General features: G+C 41.9%; 1 protein-coding gene across 1 annotated transcript; it reads left to right on the top strand.

Annotated features, from left to right (window-relative positions):
- Positions 1-7957: 7957 nt before the first annotated feature.
- Positions 7958-8893, top strand: LOC146893013 (putative olfactory receptor 3A4). The gene has a single exon (XM_085694351.1). It carries the CDS (start codon positions 7958-7960, stop codon positions 8891-8893), a length of 936 nt encoding a protein of 311 aa, XP_085550477.1.
- The last annotated feature ends 2126 nt before the right edge of the window (positions 8894-11019 follow it).

The following is an 11019-nucleotide window of genomic DNA, read 5'->3' on the forward strand; positions in this document are numbered from 1 at the left end:
CTCTGAATGAACCTATGTGGTGATGGAAAGACATGTAAGTACCTCACTGCATCCCTTGCATCTCATCAGCTTTGGTAATAAATAAGGTCACACTAATACCAATGCTAGAATATTATAGGCTCGAATTTTACAATGTGCCTGACCATAGGAGCACATTCTCAGCCTTCCAGTTATACCCAGTTATGACATAGAGACATCTTTCATGTTGTCTCAAATACATCAAATGTACACATAGCGATTATTGACTTGTTAGAAAGCTGGACGTTGGGCTATGGTGATTTAGAAAATATTTCTTCAGAAATGAATCCACATAGCCAGCAGGGCTTAAGACTGCAGAAAGCAATGTTCAGTTGATGTGGTAGTTACTTTGCTATTCAACAACACATTCTATTGAGACTGGCTGAGTGCCTCTTAATACCTTCAAACTAGGTTGTAAGCATAAATGTGAAGTTCACAGCCAACCGTAACCAATGGGTAAAAATGCATGTAAATGAATCTAACTCATCAGTTTAAATGCAATGTTTACCATGCTGATTCAAAGATGGTATGTAAAATAAGATTGTTTTTTAAAAAGATGTGTCTCTGTCTATTAAAAAAATTCTCGGTCTGGAAGAGGTAACAGCAGTTAAGAGCACTTGCTCTTCTTTCAGAGAAACCAGGTTCAGTTCCCATATGATAACTCACAACTATCTGCCTCTCCAGTTTCAGGGAATCCAATACCCCCTTCTGGCCTTTGTGGGAGCCAGGCACAGATATACATGCAGGCAAGACATTCAAACACATACAGTTAAAATAAATCTATCTTTTAGAAATAAAATAAATAAATGAAAGGAAGAGAGATGTTATAGCTGATGCTGAAGCTCAAGTTAGAATGTACTACACCTCCCACTTTTTTTTTTATGTTTTATTTTTTTTTATTTATTATTTTTTTTTAGTAAATTTTATTAAATTATAAAAGTTTCCATTTCCACCACCCCTCCCAACACCCTCCCACTCCCCCTACTCCCCCTCCTCCTCCCTCTTCGTCCCCCAGGGCAGTCAGGGTTTCCTGCCCTGTGGGAAGTTCCAGTTCCTTCCCCCTCCCTCCAGGTCCAGGAAGGTGAGTGTCCAAACAGACTGGATCCCCAAAATCCATTATATGTAGAGGAAACAGGTCCCAGTGTCATAGTCAATGGCTTTTCAGAAAGACTTCGGGTCAGCCACAGTCAGAGAATCCGGCCAAATTCGGAGAGTCTGGTTAGATCACGTCCTCTTTCAGTCCCAGTCCAACTGGCCTTGGTAAACTCTCATCAGATCCGTTCCCTTGTATCAGTGGGTGATAGCATCCCTCACAGTACTGATTTCATTTTTCATGTTCTTCCTCCTTCTGCTCCTCATTTGGACCTCGGGGGGCTCAGTCCGGTGCTGCAATATGGGTCACCGACTGTATCGCCGTCCTTCGTCAGATGCAGGATCTATGGTGATAAGCAAAATATACATCAGTATGGACATGGGCCACGGCCGATTCAGGCACCCACTCCTCTGTCCAGAGAGCAATCTGGGGGATCTCTCCTTGGACCTGGGATCCCATATATAATCAAGTCTCCTGTAAACCCTAAAATGGGTCCCTTAGTTGAAATATAATCTTCCCTGATCCCATATTCATCCTTCCTCCCTCCCCCCCGATCCCAGGCCACCAAGCTTTCCCCTTTCTTCCCCTACTCCCTTCTCTCTAACCTTCTCCCCTTCCATCGACCCTCCCTCCCCCCCATGCACCCGAGGTTACCTGGGACTCTTGTCTATTTCCTACCTCCTGGTGGATAGCTAAATAATCTTCATCAGGTTCATCTTCTTGTTTAGCTTCTCTAGGATCACGAATAATAGGCTCAAAGACCTTTAATTAAGGTTAGAATCCACTTATGAGTGAATACATACCGTGTTCCTCTTTTTGGGTCTGGCTTACCTCACTCAGTAAAGCGTTTTCTATTTCCATCCATTTGCATGCAAAATTCAAGATGTCATTGTTTTTTACCGCTGAGTAAAACTCTAATGTGTATATGTTCCACACCTTTTTTAACCATTCTTCTATTGAGGGGCACCTAGGCTGTTTCCAGGTTCTGGCTATTACAAATAGTGCTGCTATGAACATAGTAGAACAAATGCTTTCGTAGTATGATCGGGAATCTTTAGGGTATATTCCCAAGAGTGGAATTGCTGGGTCCTGAGGGAGGTTGACTCCCAGTTTCCTGAGAAACCGCCACACTGATTTCCACAGTGGCTGCACGAGTTTGCATTCCCACCAACAATGGATGAGTGTTCCCCTCACCCCACATCCTCTCCAGCATAGGATATCATTGGTGTTTTTGACTTTAGCTATTCTGACAGGTGTAAGATGGTATCTCAAAGTGGTTTTGATTTGCATTTCCCTGATCGCTAAGGAGGTTGAGCATGACCTTAAGTGTCTTCTGGCCATTCGAAGTTCATCTGTTGTGAATTCTCTGTTAAGTTCAGTACCCCATTTTTTAATTGGGTTAATTAGAGTTTTAGTGCCTAGTTTCTTGAGTTCTTTGTATATTTTGGAGATCAGACCTTTGTCTGATGAGGGGTTGGTGAAGATCTTCTCCCAGTCAGAAGGCAGCCTTTTTGTCCTACTGACAGTGTCCTTTGCTTTACAGAAGCTTCTCAGTTTCAGTAGATCCCATTTTTTCATTGTTTCTCTTATTGTCTGTGCTACTGGGATCCTACTTAGGAAGAGGCCTCCTGTGCCTATATCTTGTAGACTACTTCCCACTTTCTCTTCTATCAGGTTCAAAGTGGACAGATTGATGTTGATGTCTTTAATCCATTTGGACTTGAGTTTTGTGCAAGGTGATAGATATGGATCTATTTTCATTCTTCTACAGGTTGACATCCAGTTATGCCAGCACCATTTGTTAAAGACGCTTTCCTTCTTCCATTGTATAGCTTTAGCTCCCTTGTCAAAAATTAGGTGTTCGTAGGTTTGAGGGTTAGTATCTGGGTCTTCTATTCGATTCCATAGGTCGACTTCTCTGTTCTTATGCCAATACCAAGCTGTTTTCAATACTGTAGCTCTGTAATAGAGTTTGAAGTCAGGGATAGTAATGCCTCCAGAAGTTCCTTTATTGTATAAGATTGTTTTGGCTATCCTGGGTTTTTTGTTTTGCCATATAAACTTGATTAAATGTCCCCCCATAAGATCACATTAAAGACTTGCCCCCAATTCATCATCAGTGTTCAGCCTCAGGGAGGTAGCTGGATCATGAGGACTCTGCCCTCATGAACAGATTCACCCATTCATAGAGGTGTCATTGACGGATAGTTAGGAGAGACGCTGTTACAAACTCAGGCTCCCCTGCTTTGAAGTCACTCTGAACTGAGCAGTTTTCTCCCTCCTCCCCTTCTACCTAAGCAGCTCGGCCAAGTGACCAGGGCTGAAACTGGGGCAGGTAAGCACCAACATTGCTTAGAAACCTGGTATGCCACTTAACATGTGCTATGCATATACATCTCTCTGAGCACCCCGCAACCCTTAGCAGTGTAGGAGCCCACCTGCTTTGACCTGCACCTGAACCTTCTGCAGGATGGGAATATGTTACTCTCCTTAACAGTCCCTGACAATGGGTATTCAAACTCTTCCTATAACACTGTCCAAGAACCAAGAGCCATGGGATGATCTGACCTAAGCTGGTTTTGGGTGCATGCACAATAGGGCAAAGTGTGTCCTCAAAGGGAACTTTTAAGGAGAATCCTCTATTTCCCATCTTATGACCATACACGACAGATTAAGATCAGATATGTTACAGGAAGGAACATGCACAATGGGCCAAGGCTAGCATAATTGAAGTAGGACAATCACAAGAGCAAGGAAGGGTATTTGGGAGTATTTGGAGGAAGGAAAGGGAGGGAGAAGTGATGCGATTATATACTTAACTCAAAGATAAAAGAAGTGAATTTTTGAAACACTCTTTATCTTAGCAACCAAATTCTTCCTTCTCTTAAACTCTATAAAAGGTAATCCCAAACAATAATTTGAAGCACTCAATACTAACACACGGGTGGCCTGCTGACACCTAGAGGGTGTGTCTGGCCTGTTCTATCACTTTGTTTTGAATAACCTTTCTGCTTCTGCCAATATATGTGAGCTCTTTAAAGAAGGAGCCAAGAACCTGGAAACATATGGCCCAGACCACAACTTCCAGTAACAACCCTCTGAAAGCATGAGCCAATATTCTTCCTGTTCCTGTAAGAACAATGTAAGCCAATGTTCTTCCTGTAAGTTTCTATCTCGGATCTTCTGCCACAGTGGCACAAAGCTGACTAACGTCCTACCCCTGGGGAGGTGAAAGAACAGTCATCTTCGAGAGGTTCAGTGACCTACACAAGGGCACAGATAAACAACTTGGCAAAACCAAGAAACAGATCAGAAATAAAGTGTAAAGCTCACCCAACAGAAGCTATGAAAAAGAACAGTAATATTGGAGTTGAGTCACACAAAAACTGAAATGAAATAAACCAATAAAGAGCTTCAAGAGCAGACCTGATCAGGCACAAGGAAGAATCGACTGTGTGAAAGTGGGTCATTTAGAATTACCCTGTTAGAGAAACAAAAATGTAAAAGAATGAAAGGGCATGAATATCGATGGAACTTTGGGGCATCATTCAAGTGAGCCAATTCTTATATTATGGACTTTCAATAAGAAGGGAAAGAACAGAGAATGTTGGGAGCATAGCACAAAGGTCCTGCGTCCACAGATCTCCACAGAAGCTAGGAATGCAGAGTGAGCTTGGATATTTATTTGGTGGTGGGTTATGGAGGGGGAAGGTAGAAGGGGAGAAGATCAGAGAGGCAGAGAGAGAGAGAGAGAGAGAGAGAGAGAGAGAGAGAGAGAGAAGGGAGAGACAGAAGCTGCCTCTTCGAGAGGGAGACAGAAAAGGAAGGGACTCAGGCTGCAAGCAGGAAGGAAGACCTGCCAACCTCAGTGTAGGGGTTAGTGGGAGTGGCTTGTCTCTTAAAGAGACAGAACAGATAATTACATTCCCATCTCTTTTTATAATAAAAAGGTGGGAGGTTAGACACCACAGGTTAAGGGAATTGGGGTGGCAGGTTTTCAAGACTGCCTTCTGCTTATTTATGGGCATCATCTTTGGTGTAGGGAACCTGAGAAAGATGGGTGCTGGTCACATCCTGGCGTAGCTGGCCTGTTACTTTACACTTGCTTATTTCTGACTCAGTAATTACTTAATGATTTATGCACAAGTGCTTAAGCAAGAACAGGAAGATCATCTGGGCAAGAGGTTGAAGAGTTCACTGCCTCTCCCATCTTAATAGTTTACAAGGCATGGTTCAGCAGCTCAGGGGAAGAACAGTGAGACAGTGGCTGATCGTATTATTCTTTCTGGGTCTCTAATTGTTGTAGATATAATTTAAGTTACTTTGAGCTGTGAAGCATTTGAGTATGTTATAGGGCATTTTAGAGCCTTTAATTTGCTGTATCTTAACATTTTTAATATAAGTGGAAACAGTAGTCCAATTGCTCGAACCAAGTTAGTGTATTTTAGTAAGAAAAAAATGTTTCTTGACAGACAATATCTGCACTGATTGGAGGAAGAGATCTGCATCTTATTTCTGGAGTTAAGAAACCATCAGAAGTAAGTATGAGATTCAAAAATCCCACCAAGAATTTCACAGAACCCTGACATCTACCAGCAAGTGGTCCCGGCGAGGATCACAACAACATTGGGGATGATACGTTTCTGTTCATAGTTACTCTGAAAGTTTGTTGCTGAGAACTTTTGTAAGCTGATTGAGTCCTCAGCCCTTCATATTGTGGCAGAAAAAAATCTGTAAATGGCAAACCATGTGGTACAGATGCACAGTGGACTGGGGGGTCATGAAGAAGGAAATTCTGTCATTTGTAGAAATATGGATAAAACCAGGAGGCATCATGAGATAAGCACACTCTCTCTTATAGATAAGTTACAAAATGTTCCTAGGATTGGATAGTGATTGGGAAGAGTGTGTAGAGTGTGTGTGCATGTTTAAGTGCATGCATGCTTGCACGCGTGCGCGCGTGTGTGTGTGTGTGTAGTAAGGCAGAATTTGATCAGTGCATGCTGGAAATATTGCACCAAGCCCCATTAATATGTTCAGTTAATGCATGCTGTGAAGATTTTTGGAGCGTCATCTAAACTGTAACAAAGTGAGTTCGCAAACACATTTGTTCAATAAATGTGTGAAATTTGGTCACATCCATGAAGGTCATATTTGAAACATAGAGAAAGTTTAAGTCATTTTCGAAGCACTGGGGATTCTTGTGTTTTGGGAATGCAGGTGTTCACAATGCCCTGGCACCCCCTGGAATGTTCTAATTTCAGATGCCTCCACAGGGAGAATGTGAAGAAGAGGAAGCCCATTGGGAAGATGATGTCAGCCAAGTTGTTTGTCTCTTTGTTTCTCTGTCTTTGATAAACTTCCAGGTGTGGAGACTATTTGGCATCCTCTCTGCCCAAGAAGTGTCTATCCCCTTCACGAGGTGAGTTTCATTCTAAGAGCCCTCATTCCTTGCTCTCAACTCAACTTCCATACAAGTGACTTCACTCTTGGCAGGTGGCCCTTGGAAGGCCACTTGGCTGAGAGGGGATAGAGGATGCAGGAGGCACTATCTGTCAGGATAACCAGACTATTCTCAAAAGGGTTTGTTTGGCAGTTGATGGAGAGAAATGATGGGTATCTGAGTTTTAGAGATACTGAGTTGGAGGTATTGGTCTGATAAAGCTCACATAGAGAAGTTCAACACCTCTGATTGCATTTGACCTATTGGGACCTGCGGATCTTGTTCATTAGGAGACATCTTCCTCTGATCAGGCCAATTGCCTTTGAGGAACTCCAACTCTAACCATTTTCTATGTGAGTCTGAATGCATCTAAGTAGTGATTCTCTTCTCTTCATTGAGGCAAATCACTGTGTGATCTTGTGAGGCTCAGGGGACATCATGTAAGTGACTGTACATATGGGAACCATCTTTGGCTCCAGGGCTCTATAGCAGGTTGTGGCCTTGTGATAACAAGCAGGTTAGATGGTGTGAAATTGAACTCAGGAGACAGAAGACAAAGCACTTTTGGGTAGTAAAATAGGAGGGCCTGGGTATCTTGTTATTACTAATATCCCCTACAACTGGTCATCTGCCTGTAAGTTCCACATCTGTGAATTTAGCCCTGTTTCAAGAATAAGTGGAAAAATTATGTCTATTCTGATATGTACAGGGGTAATCCCTCCCCTATGTCAGTATCTTAAACAATATAAAATAACAAAAACTCAGGCGGCATGAACACAGGGTAAGGTATTGCATGTCATCTAGAAATGACTTACAGTGTGTTGGAGGATGGGCATAGGCTATATGCAAACACTATTCCATCTTCTATGAGAGATGTGAGCACCCTCAGATCTTAGTATCTTCCTAAGATATTGGGGGCCACTCTAGATGACATGTGCAATTTAGGGTTTGGGGAAGAGGACCATGCCCCCTCTCCTCTGGAAGTTTCCCTTTTATGCTACAAGATCTTGTGTAGCCAAACTGTTCAGGTTACCATCTGAAGAGAGTGGTTTCCTTTATAAAACCGTGGTCTCAGGTAAACAATCTTTCCCTGTAACTTCTAAACATCACATTCCTTCCCCTTGTCATTTCAATGTGTGTGTGTGTGTGTGTGTGTGTGTGTGTGTGTGTGTGTGTGTGTGTCTGAGTCTGCCTGATGCCATTGCTTTTTATCAGTAAGTGCTGGATGTGTTATACCTTTATTTATTAAGTATTTGTCTTTAACTTTCTTTCCCTTGTGTATGCTATGGCCTTGCATCCTGGCGGCTCCTGGATATCACAATGTTTGATGTTTATTACCAAGATGCCACCATCCTTTTATCACCTTTGAACTTCATTCAGCTGATAACTGGTGGAAGAGAGTCATGGATCTGGGAGCCTCTGGAAATGATTCCTGTGTGACCACATTTGTCCTGTTGGGGCTCACAGAGACTCCAGCTCTGCGGCCTATTCTCTTTGTCATCTTCCTTCTTGCTTATGTAGCTACTATCGGTGGCAATTTCAGCATCCTGGCTGCTATCCTTATTGAACCCAAACTCCACACCCCCATGTACTTCTTTTTGGGGAACTTATCTATGCTGGACGTTGGATGCATCAGTGTCACTGTCCCTGCCATGTTGAAGCATTTCCTTTCCAACGACAGACATATTCCCTATGGTGCCTGCCTTTCCCAGCTCTTCTTCTTCCACCTCCTGGCTGGGGCAGACTGCTTCCTGTTGACTGTCATGGCCTATGATCGCTATCTAGCCATCTGTCACCCCCTCACCTATAGCACACTTATGAGTTGGAGGATTCAGAAGGCCTCAGTGTGCCTGTCATGTGTATTTTCCTTTAGCAATGCATTGACCCAAACTGTTGCCTTATCTACTCTTAGATTCTGTGGCCCCAACACAATCAATCATTTCTACTGTGACCTCCCTCAGCTCTTCCAGCTCTCGTGTTCCAGCATCCAACTCAATGAGCAGCTGCTCTTTGTGGCAGCAGCCTTCATGGGTGTGGTCCCCTTGGTCCTCATCACAGTGTCATATGGCCACGTGGCAGCTGCAGTTCTTCGTATCCGGTCTGCTGAGGGCAGGAAGAAAGCCTTCTCCACATGCAGTTCCCATCTCACTGTGGTGGGCATCTTCTATGGGACAGGTGTCTTCAGCTACATGAGGCTGGGGTCGGTGGAGTCCTCTGATAAGGATAAGGGTATTGGTATCCTCAATACTGTCATCAGTCCCATGCTGAACCCCGTCATCTACAGCCTTCGTAACCCTGATGTGCAGGGTGCACTACGAAAGGTGCTCACAGGGAGGTAGCCCCCAATGGATACTCCTTTCTTCTGGCTTTAACCAATGGCACAGCTCCACTCACTGCTTCTAAGTGATGCTGACTAATGTAAGTGGAGTGAGGGTATGATAAAATGGGGTATGTTCTTGCTTAGGAAGGGAAGTTCCCTAAAATAGTAATAGCTATCATTTATGTGATCACTGCTATGAACAAGGTACTAAGTAACTAGTGCCAGGATGAAGTTGATTCTTCTAATCATGTAAGGTGCGTGGAGTTTGCAAATTGTAGATCAAGAAACTTAACTTCAGAGAGATTGAGTAACTTCCTCAAAGCCGAAGAACTACTACTGAGTGCCAGAACAAGGCTTTGATCCTAGAGCAAAGCTGTATTAGTAATTGTTGCAAGGAGGAGGAGTACCCTAAGGTAAAGTGGTGGAGTGAGCAATAAAGAGTAAGAAAAGAAATGTCAGTGTAATTAAAAAGAAACTATCCCAACAATTAGAACTATGAATTAAGAAATTTTTATTTCTTAACCAAATTTGATATGTTCCAAAGAAATTGGTTCAGATTGAGGAAATTTCAAGATACTTATTTATGAAACAAACAAATAAAAAGAAAACAGATTTTAAAACATAATTAAAGATAATGTCACCTTTAGAAAAGCCATAGAGATAAGACACAATGTTTCCCATTGGACTACCTACAGCAAAGAACAATGATTGTAGAAGGACGCTCCTTGAAGCATCTTGAAAAGCAGGCTGTTTGAGTCAATATAGATTCATTAATAGGCCTTTAATTATAAAAATAGGTTTGCAACATCTGGGAAAACCTCCCAGATTGAATATAAATTTTTTTTGTACCTTCAACTTGAACATGAAAGCAACTGTTCCCTCCCTGTCATCCTGAGGAAGAAGGTGCTTCAAGTCATAGCTTTAGATGGCTGTGTCCACAATACAATAAAGTGCACACCTACTAAAACATTAGAGAGGTTAGAGAGATGGCTCAGTGGATAGAGAACTTTCCATACAAACATGAGAACTAGAGTTCAGACACCCAGCAACCACACAAATTGCAAGCAGGTGTGGTGGGCACCTATAATTTAAGCTCTCAGAAGACAGAGACAGGAGCTCCTCAGAGCAAGCTGGGCAGGATCCTGATTTAGTGAGGAACCCTACCTCAGCGTATAAAATGAAGAGTGATTGAGGAAGACATCCAGTGTCAACTTTGAAATTCCATATGCATACACGTGTATACCCACACACATGTGAGCACGCATACACAGTCACACAAATATATGAGCAACAAATAAATAAAAAATATAGAAAGAGTAAAATAGAAGTCACCTTAGATATTTACAGATAGCCATATGGAAGTTGATATATAATTATTAAGATGCTTTCACACATGGTGTATATTTATAAAGATTGGAATTGTTTTATACCTAACACTCCACAACATCACTAATGTAGGCAAACTTGGTAATACTGGTGGTTAAATGTAATCTTTTCCAATGGCAGCATATTTCTTTCAGTAGATGGGATGAAATGTATTTAATCATCTATCATTAGTGAATCTTCTGGTTCAAATAATCTGGGCTACATGGCATGCTGTTGATCTGTGCATACTCTTCCAATAACTGAAGACAGAAATCCACAATGAGGGTCCTTGGGTTAAATGATATGAACTCTAAGAAGACAGACACCTGTGATGAGGGGCTCTGAGTCAAAGGACATGAACTCTAGGACACTTAAAATCATTTGGCTAGATTGAGACTCAGAAGATTGAAGTAACTGATATTTTTAGTTGATTATTTTTTTTTACCTATTTAGATGCTAAATGTTATAACCCATTGCTCTCTTATTTGAAATTAAACATTAGAAAAATTAAATATGCTATCTTAAGAATAATATTAGAAAATATTTTTATATGAGAAAATATAAAGATGCTCATCTTTATTCTTATAAATTTAAAACTGCTTATAACTTTCTTAATGATGAAGATGACTATTGAGTCACATGTTAAAGGCAAGTGGGCACCTGCCATCCTATTAGGAAGGAAGTCATTTTGGGTATCAGGTGATTTTTGGAGCCCTGGTGGAAAGGAGATTGAGACAGAGGGAAGATACAGGGAATGGAAGTCTGAAAGTGAAGATTGCA

The sequence above is a fragment of the Myodes glareolus genome, chromosome 9, assembly GCF_982192425.1.
Source record: "Myodes glareolus chromosome 9, mMyoGla1.1, whole genome shotgun sequence".
Lineage (NCBI taxonomy): Eukaryota > Metazoa > Chordata > Mammalia > Rodentia > Cricetidae > Myodes > Myodes glareolus.

Bases quoted from the DNA above. Each gene is read 5' to 3' on its own strand.
- LOC146893013 (XM_085694351.1), top strand. From the start codon at position 7,958: ATGGATCTGGGAGCCTCTGGAAATGATTCCTGTGTGACCACATTTGTC.